Source organism: Bombina bombina, chromosome 1 (assembly GCF_027579735.1).
Source record: "Bombina bombina isolate aBomBom1 chromosome 1, aBomBom1.pri, whole genome shotgun sequence".
In the NCBI taxonomy this organism is placed as follows: Eukaryota; Metazoa; Chordata; class Amphibia; order Anura; family Bombinatoridae; genus Bombina; species Bombina bombina.
In genome coordinates, this window is record NC_069499.1 from 345291356 (window position 1) to 345317386 (window position 26031).

Here is a 26031-nt window from a genome sequence, read left to right on the forward strand (position 1 = left end):
CGCTCTACGCGCTAAAATGGCAAAACCTGAATTCTTAGCCGCTAATTTTAGAAAGATGAAAAGCGGCGTCTGTAATAAAAGAATTAGCCAACTTAACAGCCTTAATTCTGTCCAAAATATCATCTAGTGGGGTCTCCATCTGAAGAGCCTCTTCTAGAGCCTCAAACCAAAAAGGCAGCTGCAGTGGTTACAGGAACAATGCATGCTATAGGTTGAAGAAGAAAAACTTGATGAACAAAAATTTTCTTTAGGAGACCCTCTTATTTTTTATCCATAGGATCAATGAAAGCACAACTGTCTTCAATAGATATAGTTGTACGCTTAGCCAGGGTAGAAATAGCTCCCTCCACCTTAGGGACCGTCTGACATGAGTCCTTTATGGTGTCAGAAATGGGAGACATTTTCTTAAAAACAGGAGGGGGAGAGAACGGAATACCTGGTTTATCCCACTCCTTAGTAACAATGTCCGAAATCCTCTTAGGGACCGGAAACACATCAGTGTAAACAGGAACCTCTAAATATTTGTCCATTTTACACAATTTCTCTGGAACTACAATAGGGTCACAATCATCCAGAGTAGCTAAAACCTCCCTGAGCAATAAGCGGAGGTGCTCTAGCTTAAATTTAAATGCCGTCATATCTGAACATCTTTCCTGAATCAGAAATCTCTCCCTCAGACAGCAAATCCCTCATCCCTACCTCAGAACATTGTGAGGGAATATGGGATACGGCAACTAAAGCGTCAGAAGGCTCAGCATTTGTTCTTAACCCAGGAGCTACTGCGCTTCCCTTGCAACCCAGGCAGCTTAGATAAAACCTCTGTGAGGGTAGTATTCATAACTGAAGCCATATCTTGCAAGGTGAAAGAATTAGACGCACTAGAAGTACTCGGCGTCGCTTGTGCAGGCATTACTGGTTGTGACACTTGGGGAGAACTAGATGGCAAAACCTGATTTCCTTCTGTCTGAGAATCATCTATTGCCAAACTTTTATAAGTCAAAATATGCTGTTTGCAATTTATAGATATATCAGTACAAGTGGGACACATTCTAAGAGGGGGTTCCACAATGGCTTCTAAACAAATTGAACAATGAGTTTCCTCAGTGTCAGACATGTTTAACAGACTAGTAATAAAGCAAGCAAGCTTGGAAAACACTTTATTTAATGAAAAAAACACAATTTGCAAAAACGGTACTGTGCCTTTAAGAGAAAAAAAGGCATACACAAACTGCAAAACAGGTTAAAATTGCTTCAATTTTTCTGAAATTTTAACAGTGTACCCACTAAGCTTTAGAAGGATTGCACCACAAGTTACTAAGCAATAAACCCCCAAATGAAAAAAAACGGATTGAAATTTGTCTAAAACCGGTTAAAACCCCTGTTAGCACCTTCCCCCACAGCTCTGCTCTGGCCCTACCTGCCCTTAGGAAGCGATAATATGGGGTTTAAAGCTTCAATTAGTCCCTCAGAAGACTCTCAGGACCTCAGGAGAAGTTGCTTGCTGCTTGTAAATGTAGGCCCCACCTGCTGGGGCCTACACAAAACTAACAAACCCTGCCTGAAAGCCATGTGGGTTATAAACAACCCCAAAGAACCCTCAAGCAAATGTCCCATAAAACAGAAAAAGTTACTCCCAGACACAAAAACATTTGTCCCAAATTCACATAACAAACTGAGTGCCCACAAAAAAATTAACCCTTTATGCAAGCTAGTAAAAACCTCTGATAACACTAGGATTACTGCTTCCCCTTCCCCTAATGGGGAAACTGTCAGCCTTTCTGAGTTAACACAGTCTCTGCAGAAAATATGACTGAACATACCTCATTGCTGTATAGCAAGAAACCGTTCCTCACACTGAAGTTTTCCTGTTCTCCTCAGCTTCTGTGGGAACAGCAGTGGACCTTAGTTACAAATGCTAAGATCACCATCCTCCAGGCAGAAATCTTCATCTATGTCCTGCTTGAGAGTAAATAGTACAACACGGTACCATTTAAAAAACACAATTTATGCTTACCTGATAAATTTATTTCTCTTGTGGTGTATCCAGTCCACGGATCATCCATTACTTGTGGGATATTCTCATTCCCAACAGGAAGTTGCAAGAGGACACCCACAGCAGAGCTGTTATATAGCTCCTCCCCTAACTGCCATATCCAGTAATTCGACCGAAAACACGCAGAAAAAGGAGAAACCATAGGGTGCAGTGGTGACTGTAGTTTAAATGAAAAAATTACCTGCCTTAAAATGACAGGGCGGGCCGTGGACTGGATACACCACAAGAGAAATAAATTTATCAGGTAAGCATAAATTGTGTTTTCTCTTGTAAGGTGTATCCAGTCCACGGATCATCCATTACTTGTGGGATACCAATACCAAAGCTAAAGTACACGGATGAAGGGAGGGACAAGGCAGGTACTTAAACGGAAGGTACCACTGCCTGTAAAACCTAAAAATAGCCTCCGAAGAAGCAAAAGTATCAAATTTGTAGAATTTTGAAAAAGTATGAAGCGAAGACCAAGTCGCCGCCTTGCAAATCTGTTCAACAGAAGCCTCATTTTTAAAGGCCCAAGTGAAAGCCATAGCTCTAGTAGAATGAGCTGTAATCCTTTCAGGAGGCTGCTGTCCAGCAGTCTCATAGGCTAAGCGGATTATGCTTCTTAGCCAAAAAGAAAGAGAGGTAGCCGAAGCCTTTTGACCTCTCCTCTGTCCAGAGTAGACAACAAACAAAGCAGATGTTTGACGAAAATCTTTAGTAGCTTGTAAGTAAAACTTTAAAGCACGAACCACGTCCAAATTGTGTAATAGACGTTCCTTCTTTAAAGAAGGATTAGAACACAAGGATGGAACAACAATCTCTTGATTGATATTCTTGTTAGATACCACCTTAGGTAAAAACCCAGGTTTGGTACGCAGGACTACCTTATCCGTATGGAAAATCAGATAAGGAGAATCACATTGCAAGGCAGATAATTTGGAGACTCTACAAGCCGAGGAAATAACAACCAAAAAAAGAACTTTCCAAGATAAAAGTTTGATATCTATGGAATGAAGAGGTTCAAACGGAACTCCTTGAAGAACCTTAAGAACCAAATTTAAGCTCCATGGTGGAGCAACAGGTTTAAACACAGGCTTGATTCTAACTAAAGCCTGACAAAATGCCTGAACGTCTGGAACATCTGCCAGACGCTTGTGCAAAAGAATAGACAGAGCAGAAATCTGACCCTTTAAGGAACTAGCTGACAATCCTTTTTCCAAACCTTCTTGAAGAAAGGATAATATCCTGGGAATCCTGACCTTACTCCATGAGTAACCCTTGGATTCACACCAATAAAGATATTTACACCATATTTTATGGTAAATTTTCCTGGTGACAGGCTTTCGTGCCTGTATTAAGGTATCAATGACTGACTAGGAGAAGCCACACTTTGATAAAATCAAGCGTTCAATCTCCAGGCAGTCAGTCTCAGAGAAAGTAGATTTGGATGGTTGAAAGGACCCTGAAGTAGAAGGTCCTGTCTCAGAGGCAGAGTCCATGGTGGAAAGGATGACATGTTCACTAGATCTGCATACCAGGTCCTGCGTGGCCACGCAGGCGCTATCAAAATCACTGATGCTCTCTCCTGCTTGATCTTGGCAATCAGTCGAGGGAGCAGAGGAAACGGTGGAAACACATAAGCTAGATTGAAAGACCAGGGCGCTGCTAGAGCATCTATCAGCGTCGCCTTGGGATCCCTGGACCTGGATCCGTAACAAGGATGCTTGGCGTTCTGGCGAGACGCCATGAGATCCAATTCTGGTTTGCCCCAACGATGAATCAATTGTGCAAACACCTCCGGATGGAGTTCCCACTCCCCCGGATGAAAAGTCTGACGACTTAGAAAATCCGCCTCCCAGTTTTCTACACCTGGGATATGGATAGCTGATAGGTTGCAAGAGTGAGTCTCTGCCCAGCGAATTATCCTTGAGACTTCTAACATCGGTAGGGAACTTCTTGTTCCCCCTTGATGGTTGATGTAAGCCACAGTCGTGATGTTGTCCGACTGAAATCTGATGTACCTCAGAGTTGCTAACTGAGGCCAAGCCTGAAGAGCATTGAATATCGCTCTCAGTTCCAGAATATTTATTGGAAGGAGTGTCTCCTCCTGAGTCCACAATCCCTGAGCCTTCAGGGAGTTCCAGACTGCACCCCAACCTAGAAGGCTGGCATCTGTTGTTACAATTGTCCAATCTGGCCTGCGAAAGGTCATACCTTTGGACAGATGACCCGAGATAGCCACCAGAGAAGAGAATCCCTGGTCTCTTGATCCAGATTTAGTAGAGGGGACAAATCTGTGTAATCCCCGTTCCACTGACTGAGCATGCATAGTTGCAGCGGTCTGAGATGTAGGCGTGCAAACGGCACTATGTCCATTGCCGCTACCATTAAGCCGATTACTTCCATGCACTGAGCCACCGAAGGGCGCGGAATGGAATGAAGAACACGGCAGGAATTTAGAAGCTTTGATAACCTGGACTCCGTCAGGTAAATTTTAATTTCTACAGAATCTATCAGAGTCCCTAGGAAGGAAACTCTTGTGAGTGGGGATAGAGAACTCTTTTGCTCGTTCACTTTCCACCCATGCGATCTCAGAAATGCCAGTACTATGTCCGTATGAGACTTGGCAATTTGGAAGTTTGACGCCTGTATCAGGATGTCGTCTAAATAAGGGGCCACTGCTATGCCCCGCGGCCTTAGGATCGCCAGAAGCGACCCCAGAACCTTTGTAAAGATTCTTGGGGCTGTAGCTAATCCAAAGGGAAGAGCTACAAACTGGTAATGCCTGTCTAGATAGGCAAACCTGAGAAACCGATGATGATCTTTGTGTATCGGAATGTGAAGATAAGCATCCTTTAAATCCACTGTAGTCATATATTGACCCTCCTGGATCATAGGTAGGATGGTACGAATAGTTTCCATTTTGAATGATGGAACTCTGAGGAATTTGTTTAAGATCTTTAGATCCAAAATTGGTCTGAAGGTTCCCTCTTTTTTGGGAACCACAAACAGATTTGAGTACAAACCCTGTCCCAGTTCCTCCTTTGGAACTGGATGGATCACTCCCATAACTAGGAGGTCTCGTACACAGTGTAAGAATGCCTCTCTCTTTATCTGGTTTGCAGATAATTGTGAAAGGTGAAATCTCCCTTTTGGGGGGGAAGCTTTGAAGTCCAGAAGATATCCCTGGGATATAATTTCCAACGCCCAGGGATCCTGGACATCTCTTGCCCATGCCTGGGCAAAGAGTGAAAGTCTGCCCCCTACTAGATCCGTTACCGGATAGGGGGCCGTTCCTTCATGCTGTCTTAGAGGCAGCAGCAGGCTTTTTGGCCGCTTACCTTTGTTCCAGGTCTGATTTGGTCTCCAGACCATCTTGGACTGAGCAAAAGTTCCCTCTTGTTTTGCATTAGAGGAAGTTGATGCCGCACTTGCCTTGAAGTTTCGAAAGGCACGAAAATTAGACTGTTTGGCCCTTGATTTGGACCTGTCCTGAGGAAGGGCATGACCTTTTCCTCCAGTGATATCAGCAATAATCTCCTTCAAACCAGGCCCGAATAGGGTCTGCCCCTTGAAGGGAATGTTAAGTAGCTTAGATTTTGAAGTCACGTCAGCTGACCATGATTGAAGCCATAGCGCCCTGCGCGCCTGTATAGCAAAACCAGAATTCTTAGCCGTTAGTATGTCATCCAATGGAGTCGCTACCTGTAAAGCCTCTTCCAGAGACTCAAACCAGAACGCCGCAGCAGCAGTGACAGGAGCAATGCATGTAAGGGGCTGTAGGATAAAACCTTGTTGAATAAACATTTTCTTAAGGTAACCTTCTAATTTTTTATCCATTGGATCTAAAAAAGCACAACTGTCCTCGACAGGGATAGTAGTACGCTTTGCTAGAGTAGAAACTGCTCCCTCCACCTTAGGGACTGTCTGCCATAAGTCCCGTGTGGTGGCGTCTATTGGAAACATTTTTCTAAAAATAGGAGGGGGAGAGAACGGCACACCTGGTCTATCCCATTCCTTATTAATAATTTCTGTAAACCTTTTAGGTATTGGAAAAACATCAGTACACACCGGCACTGCATAGTATTTATCCAGTCTACACAATTTCTCTGACACTGCAATTGTATCACAGTCATTCGGAGCAGCTAAAACCTCCCTGAGCAACACGCGGAGGTGTTCAAGCTTAAATTTAAATGTAGAAATATCCGAATCAGGCATCTTTCCTGTGTCAGACACATCACCCACAGACTGAAGCTCTCCTTCCTCAGCTTCTGCATATTGTGAGGCAGTATCAGACATGGTTCTTAAAGCTATCTCGCCTACTTCTAAATTCAGGGAGTCTGGCTAATACCGCTGACAGTGTATTATCCATGACTGCCGCCATGTCTTGTAAAGTAATTGCTATGGGCGCCCTAGATGTACTTGGCGCCATTTGAGCGTGAGTGCCTTGAGCGGGAGTCAAAGGATCTGACAACTGAGGAGAGATAGTTGGCATAACTTCCCCCTCGTCAGATTCCTCTGGTGATACATTTTTTAAAGACAAAATATGATCTTTATTTCTTAAAGTGAAATCAGTACATTTGGTACACATTCTAAGAGGGGGTTCCACCATGGCTTTTAAACATAATGAACAAGGAGTTTCCTCTATGTCAGACATGTTTGTACAGACTAGCAATGAGACTAGCAAGCTTGGAAAACACTTTAAATTAAGTTAACAAGCAAATATAAAAAACGGTACTGTGCCTTTAAGAGAAACAAATTTTGTCAAAATTTGAAAAACAGTGAAAAAAGGCAGTAAATCAAACGAAATTTTTACAGTATATGTAATAAGCTAACAGAGCATTGCACCCACTTGCAAATGGATGATTAACCCCTTAGTTCAAAAAACGGATCAAAAAAACGATATAGACGTTTTTTAACAGTCACAACAAACTGCCACAGCTCTGCTGTGGCCCTACCTTCCCCAATAAACGACTTTGGAAAGCCTTTGAGCCCTTTAGAGATGTCCTATAGCATTCAGGGGACTTCTGAGGGAAGCTGGATGTCTCTGTCTGTAATTTTAACTGCGCAAAAAAGCGCTAAAATAGGCCCCTCCCACTCATACTACAACAGTGGAAAGCCTCAGGAAACTGTTTCTAGGCAAAATTTAAGCCAGCCATGTGGAAAAAATTAGGCCCCAATAAAGTTTTATCACCAAAGCACATATAAAAACGATTAAACATGCCAGCAAACGTTTTATAATGCAATTTTATAAGGGTATTACCCCTGAGAGTAAGCATGATACCAGTCGCTATTAAATCACTGTATTCAGGCTTAACTTACATTAATCCGGTATCAGCAGCATTTTCTAGCATTTTCCAGTTCTAGAAAAAATTGTAACTGCACATACCTCATAGCAGAGTAACCTGCACGCCATTCACCCGCTGAAGTTACCTCTCTCCTCAGACATATGTGAGAAGAGAAATGGATCGTAATTACAACCTGCTAAGATCATAGAAAACTCAGGCAGATTCTTCTTCTATTTACTGCCTGGGATAAAATAGTACAACTCCGGTACCATTTAAAATAACAAACTTTTGATTGAAGATAAAAAACTAACTATATTTCACCACTCTCTCTTACTACCTCCATGCGTGTTGAGAGTTGCAAGAGAATGACTGGATATGGCAGTTAGGGGAGGAGCTATATAACAGCTCTGCTGTGGGTGTCCTCTTGCAACTTCCTGTTGGGAATGAGAATATCCCACAAGTAATGGATGATCCATGGACTGGATACACCTTCAAACACTTGATTGAAGATAAAATAAAACTAACAGTTTAACACCTCTTCTCTTTACTCTTCCTGCTTAGAGCCAGCAAAGGAGAATGACTGGGGGGTGGAGTTAAGGGGGGAGCTATATAGACAGCTCTGCTGTGGTGCTCTTTTTGCTACTTCCTGTCAGGAAGGACAATATCCCACAAGTTAGGATGAATCCATGGACTCGGTACATCATGCAAAAGAAAAAAATATTTCTTAATATGTTTTATTTCCCAAATATGAAACCGACAGTCTGCACAAGGAAATACATAAACCTGACTCATGGCAAATATAAGTACAATACATATATTTAGAACTTTATATAAATGCATAAAGCGCCAGACCATAGCTGGGGTGTCTTAAGTAATTAAAAACATACTTACCAAAAAGACACCCATCCAGATATAGCAGATAGCCAAACCAGTACTGAAACAGTTATCAGTAGAGGTAATGGTATATGAGAGTATATCGTCGATCTGAAAAGGGAGGTAGGAGATGAATCTCTACGACCGATAACAGAGAACCTATGAAATAGACCCCCGTTAGGGAAATCATTGCATTCAATAGGTGATACTCCCTTCACATCCCTCTGACATTCGCTGTACTCTGAGAGGAATCGGGCTTTAAAATGCTGAGAAGCGCATGTCAACGTAGAAATCTTAGCACAAATTTGCTTCACCACCTCCATAGGAGGCAAAGTTTGTAAAACTGAATTGTGGGTGTGGTGAGGGGTGTATTTATAGGCATTTTGAGGTTTGGGAAACGTTGCCCTTCCTGGTAGGATTGTATATCCCATATGTCACTAGCTCATGGACTCTTGCCAATTACATAAAAGAAAATAATTATATATAAAAAAAAAAGAATATATGGTGCTTTTCATTTTTAGGAATTGCTTCCAAATAGTATATGATTGCATGTATGATTAGCCGAACCTGTGGCGAGTAGGCACTCTATATATAAGCTCCCCTTGGGTAGGATCCCTTTGAAGGTACGCATTAAGTCGATCCAATGAAAACAGCCTCCAGAGCTGTGTCCTGTTGAGAGAACTGGCACTTCCAGAAGGACGCACATCCACCACAGAGAACGAGGGATAAACCCCATGTGCAGTCACACAGCAGAGGAAGTGATCATCACTGGCTCTACTGGCAGGATCCAAAACTGCAGATACATGGAAAAAAAGTTTAACATATCTTGTGCTTTTACATTTTGCTTCCAAAAAACAGTCTACTATGTTCATTACTTTAATCATCTCTTTTTCAGAAAACAATGAAGATTTAAAATGAAGATAAATATTTCAAATGAAAGCTCATTATGTTTCCATAACATTGTGGTGTGTAGGGGATATTTTATTAAAGTATCTACACGTGTTTTGATCATAGTCTCAAAATACAATTTTAACCAAGCTTCAAACAAAACTATTAATCTAAAAAAAAACTAAACTTCTGCTCTTTTTATGTATAAGAAATGCTTTATTTATCAATCTAGGAGCATAACTGCTATTTGGTTTGAATGTGCTGACCACATGCTTGAGTGGCAGGCAAGAATGTGGATAGCGAGTGTGCATCAATCAGAGGTGCTTGTGCTACAAGTTTATCACCATAAGTGAGCACTATGTTGCAAAAAGCCAACACTAGCCTATATTAGAAGGTTAATAAAAAGGCATGTTGGGACTGTACAGCCCCAGTACCTTTAATAATAATTACTTTTAAAATTAAATATGTGACCTAGGACACTTTTGCAAGGCTCAATAAGACAACAGATTGTTCAAATACATACATTTTTTCCACTGAGCAAATGTCCAAGCATATATTGCTTAATTGGCTGCATGGCATTTCTCCCTTTCTAGTAGCCAAAGAGATTCTGCCCCCTAAAATGTTCTCTCCTTTAATGTGTTCCCAATAGTCAGTTTTACCTAATGGATTGTATTTAATTGTTTGCAAACAGCTTCTTTAACTTAATTTTGTAATTTGGAATAGTCTGATGAAACCACTACCTATACTGAAAATATGAATACAGATATATTTGTTGTAGAAAAACTATAACCTAGATTACGAGTTTTGCGTCAGAGGCTGTGCAGTGCTAATGAGCAATTTTCCCTCACCGCTCACTTACATGCAGCGCTGGTATTACGAGTTTTCAGAAACCCGTCGTTAAAAGACTAGAAGTGAGCGTTGAGCAAAATTTTGCTCATTACCGCACTCCAATACCAGCGCTGCTTAAGTCAGCGGTGAGCTGGTGTAATGTGCTCGTGCACGATTTCCCCATAGGAATCAATGGGGAGAGCCGTCTGAAAAAAAGTCTAACACCTGCCAAAAAGCAGCGTAAAACTCCTTAACGCAGCCCCATTGATTCCTATGGGGAAATAAAATTTATGTCTACACCTAACACCCTAACATGAACCCCGAGTCTACACACCCCTAATCTTACACTTATTAACCCTAATCTGCCACCCCCGACACCTATATTATACTTATTAACCCCTAATCTGCCGCTCCGGACACCGTCGCCACCAACATTATACTTATGAACCCCTAATATGCTGCCCCCAACATCGCCGCCACCTACATTATATTTATTAACCCCTAATCTGCCGCCCCCAACGTCGTCGTCACTATAATAAACATATTAACCCCTAAACCGCTGCAATCCCACCTCGCAAACATTACTTAAATATTATTAACCCGTAATCTGCCGGTCCCAACATCGCCGCCACCTACCTACATTTATTAACCCCTAATCTGCCGCCCCAACGTCGACGCCACTATATTAAAGTTATTAACCCCTAAACCTAAATCTAACCCTAAACCTAACACCCCCTTACTTAAATATATTTTAAATAAATATAAATAAATATTCCTATCATTAACTACATTATTCTTATTTAAAACTAAATACTTACCTATAAAATAAACCCTAAGCTAGCTACAATATAACTAATAGTTACATTGTAGCTAGCTTAGGTTTTATTTTTATTTTACAGGCAAGTTTGTATTTATTTTAACTAGGTAGAATAGTTATTAAATAGTTATAAACTATTTAATAACTAACTAGCTAAAATAAATACAAATTTACCTGTAAAGTAAAACCTAACCTAAGTTACACTAACACCTAACACTACACTATAATTAAATAAATTACATAAATTAAAAACAATTACATAAATTAAATTAAATTAGCTAAAGTACAAAAAAAACCACTAAATTACAGAAAATAATAAACAAATAACCGAAATTTAAACTAATTACACCTAATCTAATAGCCCTATTAAAATAAAAAAGCCCCCCAAAATAAAAAAAAACCCTAGCCTAAACTAAACTACCAATAGCCCTTAAAAGGGCCTTTTGCGGGGCATTGCCCCCAAAGTAATCACCTCTTTTACCTGTAAAAAAAATACAAACAACCCCCCTCAACAGTAAAACCCACCACCCACACAACCAATCCCCCAAATAAAATACTATTTAAAAAAAACCTAAGCTCCCCATTGCCCTTAAAAGGGCATTTGGATGGGCATTGCCCTTAAAAGGGCAGTTAGCTCTTTTGCCGCCCAAACCCTAATCTGAAAAATAAAACCCACCCAATACACCCTTAAAAAAACCTAACACTAACCCCCTGAAGATCGACTTACCGGGAGACGTCTTCATCCAAGCCGGGCAGAAGTGGTCCTCCAGATGGGCAGAAGTCTTCATCCAGACGGCATCTTCTATCTTCATCCATCCGGCGCGGAGCGGGTGCATCTTCAAGACATCCAACGCGGAGCATCCTCTTCATCGACGACTAACACAGAATGAAGGTACCTTTAAGTGATGTTATCCAAGATGGCGCCCGTTAGATTCCGATTGGCTGATAGAATTCTATCAGCCAATCGGAATTAAGGAAGAAAAAATCCTATTGGCTGATGCAATCAGCCAATAGGATTGAAGTTCAATCATATTGGCTGATCCAATCAGTCAATAGGATTGAGCTTGAATTCTATTGGCTGATTGGATCAGCCAATAGGATTGAACTTCAATCCTATTGGCTGATTGCATCAGCCAATAGGATTTTTTCTACCTTAATTCCGATTGGCTGATAGAATTCTATCAGCCAATCGGAATCTAAGGGACGCCATCTTGGATGACGTCACTTAAAGGTACCTTCATTCTGTGTTAGTTTTCGGATGAAGAGGATGCTCCGCGTCTGATGTCTTGAAGATGGACCCGCTCCGCGCCGGATGGATGAAGATAGAAGATGCCGTCTGGATGAAGATAGAAGATGCCGTCTGGATGAAGACTTCTGCCCGTCTGGAGGACCACTTCTGCCCCGGCTTGGATGAAGACTTCTGCCCGTCTGGAAAACCACTTCGCCCCGGCTTGGATGAAGGGGGCTAGTGTTAGGTTTTTTAAGGGTGTATTGGGTGGGTTTTATTTTCAGGTTAGGGACTTTGGGCGGCAAAAGAGCTAACTGCCCTTTTAAGGGCAATGCCCATCCAAATGCCCTTTTCAGGGCAATGAGTTGCTTAGGTTTTTTTTAGATAGTATTTTATTTGGGGGGTTGGTTGTGTAGGTGGTGGGTTTTACTGTTGGGGGGGTTGTTTGTATTTTTTTTACAGGTAAAAGAGCTGATTACTTTGGGGGCAATGCCCCGCAAAAGGCCCTTTTAAGGGCTATTGGTAGTTTAGTTTAGGCTAGGGTTTTTTTTTTTATTTTAATAGGGCTATTAGATTAGGTGTAATTAGTTTAAATATCTGTAATTTGTTTATTATTTTCTGTAATTTAGTGTTTGTTTGTTTTTGTACTTTAGCTAATTTAATTTACTTTAGCTAATTGTATGTAATTTATTTAATTGTATTTAATTTAGTTAATTTATTTAATTATAGTGTAGTGTTAGGTGTAATTGTAACTTAGGTTAGGTTTTATTTTACAGGTACTTTTGTATTTATTTTAGCTAGGTAGTTATTAAATAGTTAATAACTATTTAATAACTATTCTACCTAGTTAAAATAAATACAAACTTGCCTGTAAAATAAAAATAAACCCTAAGATAGATACAATGTAACTATTAGTTATATTGTAGCTAGCTTATGGTTTATTTTACAGGTAAGTACTTAGTTATAAATAGGAATAATTTAGTTAATGACAGGAATTTTTAGTTAGATTTCTTTTAATTATATTTAAGTTAGTGGGTGTTAGGGTTAGACTTAGATTTAGGGGTTAATAACTTTAATATAGTGGCGGCGATGTTAGGTTCTGCAGATTAGCGGTTACATTTTCTTTTAGTGTTTGCGATGCGGGATGGCCTCGGTTTAGGGGTTAATATGTAGTTTATGGGTGTTAGTGTACTTTGTAGCACTTTAGTTAAGATTTTTATGCTACGGCTTTGTAGTGTAAAACTTAACTACTGACTTTAAAATGCGGTACCAGTCTTGACAGGAGAGGGTCTACCGCTTACTTTTTGGCAGACTGGTAATACCGGCGCTATGCAAGTCCCATTGAAAAAAGAGGATACGCAATTTCCGTAAGTGGATTTGCGGTATTGCCAAGTCTGGCCAAAAAAGTGAGCGGTACACCTGTACCTGCAAGACTCGTAATACCAGCGGGCGTTAAAAAGCAGCGTTAGGACCGGCTAACGCTGCTTTTTAAGCCTAAAGCAAAACTCGTAATCTAGCCGTTAGAAAGCAGGGCACAATATCACTAATAACCTCCCAGAGGAGGTAGTAGAGAGATTTTTGTATCTGAAATAGCTGGTTGTGCTAATTAAACCCCAGCAACAATTAAAGGGACATAAAACCCAAAATGTTTCTTTCATGATTCAGATAGAATTTTAAACAACTTTCCAATTTACTTCTATTATCAAATTTTCATTGTTTTATTTTTATCCTTTGTTGAAAAGCAGGAAGGCAAGTTCAGGAGTGTGCACGTGTCCTGGCTTACTATGGCCTTGTGGAAAGGAACTAAGTTTCAATGAATGATACCAAGAGAAAGAGGTAAATTTGATAAAATAAGTAAATTGGGGGGCGCAGTTTGGCCACGCTGGTAGATGGCTGCTTGCTAGGATAGCTCCCAATCCCCATTACAGTTAACTTTAAATTTAAGGCATACTCTCCCCAAAATAACGCTATTCCCACCCTAATGAGATATGGCTCAGCACCAAGTCCGACCCAGACACACAGATTGCCGACCAGGAGAACTTTTATCTCCATACTGACCACCGGATTATCGGCCCGGCAAACAAAGAAAAGAAGCATCGTGGAGGAGGGCAAGCCTTGGAACCTCACATAAATACAGCTGGCATCATAATCGACATCCCCAATCGGAGCTGAATGCCAGAGAACACCGGCAACGCTAACGCTACCTTAAACTAGAACCAGGCGAGCATTCCGGCTGGTAAGAATAGGCCACAGCCTCACACACCTCGTCAGCCCGCCCACATGCCTCCAACAACCGTTAGGCCGGCCCCGGGGAATAGGGACATCACCCGATCAACACCCACAAGACAGATAAGATCCGGCAACTACATCTAGTGAGGCACAATAAAAATCATTCACGCCGTAGTAACTCACAGATAATACGGCACCTAAACCCAAATGAAACTGGGACTCCAAGCATAACCCATGTGTAGCGGTTCCGCAGAACCACAGCAAAGCAGGAGGTAACAGGTCAATCACTGCATAACGCTCCATACCCTCGGGCCCATAAATAAGAGCAATATAAACACCTAGGCCTGCCCGCATATTAAGCACCTCCTTAGGCCTGTGTTGAGAAAAAGTGCCACACCTTTAACAACAAGACACTAGGGCTATCGAGCAGCAGTAAAACTACGTTCTACTTAACTACAGATTTTAAATTAAGCCAGCAGACCCTAAATACACACTTAAGCATAGCCAGTGTCTGGTCTCACCTTACACTCACCCAATAAGGGACACAAACAGAAACAGGACTTGCCACATCTAGGAAGGCCTGAAAACTCCCTAAAACACAAGATATAATTCTTAAAACGGAATTACCCAACAAGCCCCAGAGCTTGATATTTCTATTAACCTACCTATATTCCACTTATGTAGTATTCAAAATTGCTACACAAAGTAGGGGCCGAACTACCGCATCTCCCATAACAAGGCCGCTGTACAACACCTTCCGTGAGGATTCAGTTTCCACTTTATCATGCCCAATAAAAAGCAAGGGAAATCAGAGAAACCTAAAATTAGCAAAATGCTAAACCAATACCTCCGACCGGCTGAACAACCTACAGATACCTCCTCAGATGGTGCTTCCAAGCCCCACAAAGCGGTCACAGCTCAAAGACATTCACCAAATCCCACCACAATGTCCGCCATCACTAAAGAAGACTTACAACACCTATCTTCAAAAGAAGACGTCAAGAACATCTTACAAGAAATGTGAGGTTTATTCGGAGAACTCCAAAGGGATCTTTCAGCTCTGGATGTGAGAATCACGCAAGCGGAAGCACAACAAGAAACCAACCACTCTATAACGTGTAGAAACGCCACCACTCCAAGATCCCACTCTTATATCATTCAAACCCTCTCTGAAATAGTAGAGGACCTCGATAATAGAGGACGTTGCAATAACTTGCATATCAGAGGTGTGCCAGAGTCAATACTACCACAAGCGATAGAAGGCTACTTAAGGCTCTTTTCCGCACAATTAAAGGCACTCCATCCTTTCCAATAGCGCTGGAAAGAGAGCACAGAGCCTTGAGACCTAAGCCACCTCCTAAAACCCCTCCTCAGGAAATCATTAAGTTTTTAAACTTCCTTGACAAAGAGGAAATGCTCAAATTCTCAACATCCAATAAAGCACGCAGGAATAGATATTCAAGTCTTCCAGGATCTTTCACCAGTGACTCTTCAAAAAAGAAAGGAACTCTCCCACGTCACATCTACCCTTCGAAATCAGAAGATCCCTAACAGATGGGGGTTCCCTGTAACCATCATTGCCACAAACAGCAAAACAGCTATCTACAAGCCAGGAGCCGACATCGATACCTTCTGCTCAGAACTTTCCATTCACAATGGTTCATCCGACAGACCCAATAAACAGCAGGGGGAAAATGCATCACAGCACTCATTCCAAGAAATCACACAGCTGCTGGAGGATCCTTAAGGACTCTAACAACATTCACTGCTGTCAGCCCACCACAAAAAATGTAAGCACTATCCAGTTTTATATATTTTAACTCACTTGTTCTAACCTAAGTACCTCTTTGATCCCATCAGAGGCACGATTACTAGAATCAATACCATACGCTGGACTGAGAGCCTTCCATAATATAAAGTTATCGTAAAATTGTTCTTATATGTGTGAAACTTAAATTAAGAGATAACCATAATATTCCCAGTTATGTCTCTACTAGCAATCACATAGGTTAAACATGCTTAGATGCCTTCTCACCTCTGTACCCCCCTTATTTCCCTCCCAAAACCCCTTTCCCCTTCCCCCCCATACCCCACCCTCAACCCTACAACTCTCACTTCCCAATTTATGCCTTAAACGTACTATAAAGATGTGGGCTCTCGCCTAACAACGTCACTAGCTTAAAAGTTGCAAAGTGTTATGGGGATACAACCCCTGTAAAAGTTACTTTTGCTAATACTTATTTTATTGTTGAATTGCTTAACTGTTTTTTTAAAAAAAAACTTGTTTGTACCTTGAATCAAATTAATCAAGTTCACTTCCTAACCTAGACCTTGATACAGCACAGTCATCAGACACAACCACCTGACAGACCCTTCTGTTCAAATATTGAACAACCCCTCCCAAAACCTAGGTGTCTTGGACCTAACTCATAGCCTAAAACGCCATGTCGCCCAAAACCAGTAGATTTACAAACCATTCCATAACATTTACCTCTATAAACGTAAAAGGGTCTAAACAGCCCCGGCAAGAGGTCTACTGTTCTGAAAGAGCTTAACAAACTGGGGAGCCATATTACATTTAGGAAACACACTATCAAAAAGGTAGAGAACCCATTTGGAACACAACATGCTACACCACATCTATATATGCTTCAGGACCATCGAAAAAAAATGGAGTAGGAATACTTATACACAGACAACTTCCCTTACAAGTCACAGATATTATTAAAGACAATGAGGGAAGATACCTACTTCTTAAAGGCCAATTGTACGGCAACTCCATCTGGCAGGTGTTTCTAATGCACCCTTAGACCCGCACACAGACACATCAAACAATGCCTCCAGTATCCCTCACCGAATAACCAAAACCATTAAACCACTTGCCAAACTAAAACTACATTATATTTGGAGAATATGTCACCCTCTGGAAAGGGACTACACATACTATTCAGCACCACATAAGAAATACTCCAGATTAGATTATATCTTTACTGATTAACAAGGACTTTACCTGATCCCTTCAAGCGAGATAGGCAATATTTTATGGTCAGATCACGCACCGGTGACATGCTCAATAGAATGACCAGACATTCCAATCTCAGCATACATCTGGAAGCTAGACGATACCGTTCTAGACCACCCATTAATCAAAGTTGAAATACAAAAACCCCTTATAGAATACTTAACATTCAACAATCCACCCACCACCACCACGGCAACCATATGGGAGGCCCACAAAAGTGCCCTCATAAAACATAAAGCCAGACTAAACAGGGAAAACAGAACAAAATAAATTGATTCAAATCCTCCAGACACTGAAGAGAGACCACAAATCACACCAGCGTAAACAAGACACTCTCCAAGTATTAACACAGACCAGACTTGACCTACAACAACATCTACTGGAAAAACACCAAAGACAAGCTATGTTTCTAAAACAACAATATTATTCAGAGGGAAACAGACCAGGCAAATTACTGGCCAGGACAATTCGTAAAAAACAACTTAGAACACATATTCACTCTATAGTGACCAAAACTAACATAAATCTAAAGGATAATAAAAAAATTACTGCTGAATCCCATAACTATTATAGCTACTTATATAATCTAAAAGACTACTCTGAAAGTCAGGATTTGCTCCAGACAAGGAGTAACAAACACCCCTTCCCTACAAGCGTACTTTCACAACCTTGACTTACCTTCCATCACGAAAGATGAGGATGATTTAATCGACTCCCCCATCTCAGACGAAGACATAAAATTGGCCATAAAGGCTATCCCATCAGGTAAATCCCCAGGCCCAGGCGGCTTCACCCCAAAAACACAATTTATGCTTACCTGATAAATTTATTTCTCTTGTGGTGTATCCAGTCCACGGATCATCCATTACTTGTGGGATATTCTCATTCCCAACAGGAAGTTGCAAGAGGACACCCACAGCAGAGCTGTAATATAGCTCCTCCCCTAACTGTCATAGCCAGTCATTCGACCGAAAAGAAGCCGAGAAAGGAGGAACCATAGGGTGCAGTGGTTACTGTAGTTTAAATTTAAAAATTACCTGCCTTAAAATGACAGGGCGGGCCGTGGACTGGATACACCACAAGAGAAATAAATTTATCAGGTAAGCATAAATTGTGTTTTCTCTTGTAAGGTGTATCCAGTCCACGGATCATCCATTACTTGTGGTATACCAATACCAAAGCCAAAGTACACGGATGAAGGGAGGGACAAGGCAGGAACTTAAATGGAAGGAACCACTGCCCGTAAAACCTTTCTCCCAAATATAGCCTCTGAAGAAGCAAAAGTATCAAATTTGTAAAATTTTTAAAAAATATGAAGCGAAGACCAAGTTGTCGCCTTGCAAATCTGATCAAAAGAAGCCTCATTTTTAAAGGCCCAAGTGGAAGCCACAGCTCTAGTGGAATGAGCTGTAATCCTTTCAGGAGGAAGCTGTCCAGCAGTCTCATAGGCTAAGCGGATTAAGCTTCTTAGTCAAAAAGAAAAAGAGGTTGCCGAAGCCTTTTGACCTCTCCTCTGTCCAGAGTAGACAACAAACAAAGCAGATGTTTGACGAAAATCTTTAGTAGCTTGTAAGTAAAACTTTAAAGCACGGACCACGTCCAAATTGTGTAACACAAGGATGGAACAACAATCTCGATTGATATTCTTGTTAGATACCACCTTAGGTAAGAACCCAGGTTTGGTACGCAGGACTACCTTATCCGAATGAAAAATCAGATAAGGAGAATCACATTGTAAGGCAGATAGCTCAGAGACTCTACGAGCCGAGGAAATAGCTACCAAAAAAAAGAACTTTCCAAGATAAAAGCTTGATATCTATGGAATGAAGAGTTTCAAACGGAACTCCTTGAAGAACCTTAAGAACCAAGTTTAAGCTCCATGGTGGAGCAACAGGTTTAAACACAGGCTTGATTCTAACTAAAGCCTGACAAAATGCCTGAACGTCTGGAACATCTGCCAGACGCTTAACTAGCTGACAATCCTTTTTCCAAACCTTCTTGGAGAAAAGATAATATCCTAGCAATCCTGACCTTACTCCATGAGTAACCCTTGGATTCACACCAATAAAGATATCTACGCCATACCTTATGGTAAATTTTCCTGGTGACAGGCTTTCGTGCCTGTCTTAAGGTATCAATAACTGACTCGGAGAAGCCATGCTTTGATAAAATCAAGCGTTCAATCTCCAGGCAGTCAGCCTCAGAGAAATTAGATTTGGATGGTTGAAAGGACCCTGAAGTAGAAGGTCCTGTTTCAGAGGCAGAGACCATGGTGGAAAGGATGACATGTCCACTAGATCTGCATACCAGGTCCTGCGTGGCCACGTAGGTGCTATCAGAATCACCGATGCTCTCTCCTGCTTGATCTTGGCAATCAGTCGAGGGAGCAGAGGAAACGGTGGAAACACATAAGCCAGGTTGAAAGACCAGGGCGCTGCTAGAGCATCTATCAGTGTCACCTTGGGATCCCTGGACCTGGATCCGTAACACGGAAGCTTGGCGTTCTGGCGAGACGCCATGAGATCCAGTTCTGGTTTGCCCCAACAATGAATCAGTTGTGCAAATGCCTCCGGATGGAGTTCCCACTCTCCCGGATGAAAAGTCTGACGACTTAGAAAATCCGCCTCCCAGTGCTCTACACCTGGGATATGGATAGCTGATAGGTGACAAGAGTGAATCTCTGCCCAGCAAATTATTTTTGAAACTTCTAACATCTCTAGGGAACTTCTCGTTCCCCCTTGATGGTTGATGTAAGCTACAGTCATGATGTTGTCCGACTGAAATCTGATGTACCTCAGAGTTGCTAACTGAGGCCAAGCCTGAAGAGCCTTGAATATCGCTCTTAGTTCCAGAATATTTAATGGAAGGAGACTCCTCCTGAGTCCACGATCCCTGAGCCTTCAAGGAGTTCCAGACTGCACCCAAACCTAGAAGGCTGGCATCCGTCGTAACAATTGTCCAATCTGGCCTGCGAAAGGTCATACCTTTGGACAGATGGACCCGAGATAGCCACCAGAGAAGAGAATCCCTGGTCTCTTGGTCCAGATTCAGTTGAGGGGACAAATCTGTGTAATCCCCATTCCACTGACTGAGCATGCAGAGTTGCAGCGGTCTGAGATGTAGGCGTGCAAACGGCACTATGTCCATTGCTGCTACCATTAAGCCGATTACTTCCATACACTGAACCACCGAAGGGCGCAGAATGGAATGAAGAACCCGGCAGGAATTTAGAAGCTTTGATAACCTGGACTCCGTCAGGTGAATTTTCATTTCTACAGAATCTATCAGAGTCCCTAGAAAGGAAACTCTTGTGAGTGGGGATAGAGAACTCTTTTCCTCGTTCACTTTCCACCCATGCGACCACAGAAATGCCAGTACTACGTCCGTATGAGACTTGGCAATTTGGAAGTTTGACGCCTGTATCAGGATGTCGTCTAAATAAGGGGCTACTGCTATGCCCCCCGGCCTTAGGACCGCCATAAGTGACCCTAGAACCTTTGTAAAGATTCTTGGGGCTGTAGCTAATCCCAAGGGAAGAGCTACAACTGGTAATGCCTGTCTTAAAAGGCAAACCTGAGAAACCGATGATGATCTTTGTGTATCGGAATGTGAAGATAAGCATCCTTTAGATCCACTGTAGTCATATATTGACCCTCCTGGATCAGTGGTAGGATGGTACGAATAGTTTCCATCTTGAACGACCGAACTTTGAGGAATTTGTTTAAGATCTTTAGATCCAAAATTGGTCTGAAGGTTCCCTCTTTTTTGGGAACCACAAACAGATTTGAGTAAAAACCCTGTCCCTGTTCCTCCTTTGGAACTGGATGGATCACTCCCATAACTAGGAGGACTCGTACACAGTGTAAGAATGCCTCTCTCTTTATCTGGTGTGCAGATAATTGTGAAAGGTGAAATCTCCCTTTTGGGGGGGGGGGGGAAGCTTTGAAGTCCAGAAGATATCCCTGGGATATAATTTCCAACGCCCAGGGATCCTGAACATCTCTTGCCCACGCCTGGGCAAAGAGTGATAGTCTGCCCCCTACTAGATCCTTTTACGGATAGGGGGCCGTTCCTTCATGCTGTCTTAGAGGCAGCAGCAGGCTTTTTTACCTGCTTACCTTTTTTCCATGTCAGGTTTGGTCTCCAGACCGTCTTGGATTGAGCAAAAGTTCCCTCTTGTTTATTATTAGAGGAAGTTGATGCTGCACCTGCCTTTAAGTTTTGAAAGGCACGAAAATTAGACTGTTTGGCCCTAGATTTGGACCTGTCCTGAGGAAGGGCATGACCTTTTCCTCCAGTGATATCAGCAATAATCTCCTTCAACCAGGCCCGAATAGGGTCTGCCCCTTGAAGGGAATGTTAAGTAGCTTAGATTTTGAAGTCACGTCAGCTGACCATGATCTAAGCCATAGCGCTCTGCGCGCCTGTATAGCAAAACCAGAATTCTTAGCCGTTAGTTTAGTCAAATGAACAATGGCATCAGAATAAAAGAATTGGCTAGCTTAAGTGCTCTAAGTTTGCCAAGTATGTCATCCAATGGAGTCGCTACCTGTAAAGCCTCTTCCAGAGACTCAAACCAGTACGCCACAGCAGCAGTGACAGGGGCAATGCATGCAAGGGGCTGTAGGATAAAACCTTGTTGAATAAATATTTTCTTAAGGTAACCTCTAATTTTTTATCCATTGGATCTAAAAAAACAAAGCACAACTGTCCTCGACAGGGATAGTAGTACGCTTTACTAGAGTAGAAACTGCTCCCTCCACCTTAGTGACTGTTTGCCATAAGTCCCATGTGGTGGCGTCTATTGGAAACATTTTTCTAAAAATAGGAGGGGAAGAGAACGGCACACCTGGTCTATCCCATTCCTTATTAATAATTTCTGTAAACCTTTTAGGTATTTGGAAAAGCATCAGTACACACCGGCACTGCAAAGTATTTATCCAGTCTACACAATTTCTCTGGCACTGCAATGGTATCACAGTCATTCAGAGCAGCTAAAACCTCCCTAAGCAACACTCGGAGGTGTTCAAGCTTAAATTTAAATGTAGAAATATTAGAATCAGGTATCTTTCCTGAGTCATTAACATCACCCACTGACTGAAGCTCTCTTTCCTCAGCTTCTGCATATTGTGAGGCAGTATCAGACATGGTTCTTAAAGCGTCAGTATGCTCTGCATTTTGTCTCACCCCAGAGCTATCTCGCTTACCTCTAAGTTCAGGTAGTCTGGCTAATACCGCTGACAGTGTATTATCCATGACTGCCGCCATGTCTTGTAAAGTAAACGCTATGGGCGCCCTAGATGTACTTGGCGCCATTTGAGCGTGAGTCCCTTAAGCGGGAGTCAAAGGGTCTGACACGTGGGGAAAGTTAGTCGGCATAACTTCCCCCTCGTCAGATTCCTCTGGTGATACATTTTTTAAAGACAGAAAATGATCTTTATTGCATAAAATGAAATCAGTACATTTGGTACACATTCTAAGAGGGGGTTCCACCATGGCTTTTAAACATAATAAACAAGGAGTTTCTTCTATGTCAGACATGTTTATACAGAATAGCAATGAGACTAGCAAGCTTGGAAAACACTTTAAATCAAGTTAACAAGCAAATATAAAAAACGGTACTGTGCCTTTAAGAGAAACAAATTTTGTCAGAATTTGAAAAACAGTGAAAAAATGCAGTAAATCAAACGAAATTTTTACAGTGTGTATAATAGGCTAACAGAGCATTGCACCCACTTGCAAATGGATGATTAACCCCTTAGTTCAAAAAACGGATAAAAAAAACAAAAAACGAAATAGACGTTTTTTAACAGTCACAACCAACTGCCACAGCAAGCTGTGGCCCTACCTTCCCCAATAAACGACTTTGGAAAGCCTTTGGGCCCTTTAGAGATGTCCTATAGCATTCAGAGGGCCTTTGAGGGAAGCTGGATGTCACAGTTTGTAATTTTAACTGCACCAACTGTAACTTTTATACTACAACAGTGGAAATTGTTTCTAGTCAAAATTTAAGCCAGCCATGTGGAAAAAACTAGGCCCCAATAAAGTTTTATCACCAAAGCATATATAAAAACGATTAAACATGCCAGCAAACGTTTTATATTGTAAATATCATAAGGGTATTACCCCTGGGAGTAAGCATGATACCAGTCGTTATTAAATCACTGTATTCAGGCTTAACTTACATTAATCCGGTATCAGCAGCATTTTCTAGTGTTTTCCATCTCTAGAAAAAATTATAACTGCACATACCTGATAGCAGAATAAACTGCACGCCATTCTCTCGCTGAAGTTACCTCATCTGTGTAATCCCCTCAGACATATGTGAGAACAGCAATGGATCTTAGTTACAACCTGCTAAGATCATAGAAACCTCAGGCAGATTCTTCTTCTATTTACTGCCTGAGATAAAATAGCACAACTCCGGTACTATTTAAAAATAACAAACTTTTGATTGAAGAAAATAAACTAACTATATTTAACCACTCTCTCCTACAACATCCTAGCTTGTTGAGAGTTGCAAGAGAATGACTGGCTATGACAGTTAGGGGAGGAGCTATATTACAGCTCTGCTGTGGGTGTCCTCTTGCAACTTCCTGTTGGGAATGAGAATATCCCACAAGTAATGGATGATCCGTGGACTGGATACACCTTACAAGAGAAATATTACAAACACTTTCAAACCACATTGATTCCCCACCTGCTTCAACTGTTTAATGATCTCTGCGACTCACCTTATTTGTCACATAACCTTCTAGAGGCACACATATTTCTAATACCCAAGCCAGGTAAACCAACAAACAAAACAGAAAATTACAGACCCATATACCTTTTAAATACGGATATCAAAATATTTGCGACTACTCCCCCAGTTGGTCTCGACAGACCAAGTGGGCTTCATCCCTGGTAGAGAGGCTAGGGTTAATACTACAAAGGTGCAACAGCTGATAACATACGCCAAACAGATAGAACTGCCTGTAGTTCTCTTCTCTACTGACGTGGAGAAGGCCTTCGACAGAGTCGATTGGTCTTTTCTGCGTCAGACATTGGTGTCCATGGGCTTCGGACAAGCGTTCATGAACATGGTCTTCTCTTTATATTCGCACCCTAATGCTAGAGTCTGAACAAACGGCACCCTCTCAGATCCCTATATTATACACAATGGAACAAGGCAGGGATTCCCCTTGTCTCCCCTACTCTTCGCCCCCTCTCAATCGAAGTCCTAGCGCTTAAAGTAAGAGCCAACACAGCCATCAGTGGGATTAAAGTCCATGAAGCAGAATATAAACAGGCGTTATATGCCAATTATATTCTCTATACCCTTAAAAATGCAGAACAATCCGTACCAGAACTTTTGCTAGAACTGGAATGTGACGGCATGGTTTCTAACTTTCACTTAAATCTTACAAAATCAGAAATATTAAATATCACAGGTAACCCGAATACTATCCAAAAACATAATTTATGTAAGAACTTACCTGATAAATTCATTTCTTTCATATTGGCAAGAGTCCCTGAGCTAGTGACGTATGGGATATACAATCCTACTAGGAGGGGCAAAGTTTCTCAAACCTCAAAATGCCTATAAATACACCCCTCACCACACCCACAATTCAGTTTAACGAATAGCCAAGTAGTGGGGTGAAAAATAAGGAGTAAAAAAGCATAGAAAAAGAGGAACTGGAAATAAAATTGTACTTTTATACAAAAATCATAACCACCATAAAAAGGGTGGGCCTCATGGACTCTTGCCAATATGAAAGAAATGAATTTATCAGGTAAGTTCTTACATAAATTATGTTTTCTTTCATGTAATTGGCAAGAGTCCATGAGCTAGTGACGTATGGGATAGAAATACCCAAGATGTTGGTGACCACATTAGAGTCACTAGAAAGGGAGGGATAAAAATAAAAACAGCTATTTCCGCTAAAAAAATGAAATCCACTAAAAAATAAGTCTTTCTCATAAATTTCAAGAAAAAAACTTAAATCATAAGCAGAAGAATCAAACTGAAACAGCTCCCTAAAGAACTTTTCTACCAAAGACTGCTTCAGAAGAAGCAAATACATCAAAATCGTAAAATTTAGTAAATGTATGAAAAGAAGACCAAGTTGCTGCTTTGCAAATCTGATCAACCGAAGCTTCATTCTTAAAAGTCCAAGAAGTGGCGACTAATCTAGTAGAATGAGCTGTAATTCTCTGAAGCGGAGACTATCCCGCCTCCAAATAAGCCTTGTGAATCAAAAGCTTTAACCAAGATGCCAAAGAAATGGCAGAGGCTTTCTGACCTTTCCTGGAACCAGAATACACAACAAATAGACTAGAAGTCTTCCTGAAATCTTTAGTAGCTTCGACATAATATTTCAAAGCTCTTACAACATCCAAAGAATGTAAAGATCTTTCAAGAGTATTCTTAAGATTAGGACATAAGGAAGGAACAACAATTTCTCTACTAATGTTGTTAGAATTCACAACTTTAGGAAAAAATTTAAACGAAGTCCGCAAAATAGCCTTATCCTGATGAAAAATCAGAAAAGGAGGCTCACAAGAGAGAGCAGACAATTCGGAAACTCTTCTACCTGAAGAGATAGTCAAAAGAAACAACACTTTCCAAGAAAGTAGTTTAATATCCAAAGAATGCATAGGCTCAAAAGGAGGAGCCTGTAAAGCCTTCAAAACCAAATTAAGACTCCAAGGAGGAGAGATTGATTTAACAACATGCTTGATACGAACCAAAGCCTGAACAAAACCGTGAATATCAGGAAGTTTAGCAATCTTTCTATGAAATAAAACAGAAAGAGCAGAGATTTGTCCCTTCAAGGT

The 26031-nt window shown here is 41.3% G+C and overlaps 1 protein-coding gene across 1 annotated transcript in view; it reads right to left on the reverse strand.

Moving 5' to 3' along the window:
- CFAP65 (cilia and flagella associated protein 65) overlaps window positions 1-26031 on the reverse strand; it is a 384606-nt gene that overhangs the window by 221222 nt on the left and 137353 nt on the right. Inside the window, exon 18 of the mRNA XM_053698151.1 lies at window positions 8764-8989. Coding sequence (XP_053554126.1) covers window positions 8764-8989 — 226 coding nt within the window. The remainder of the gene's footprint in view (window positions 1-8763; window positions 8990-26031) is intronic.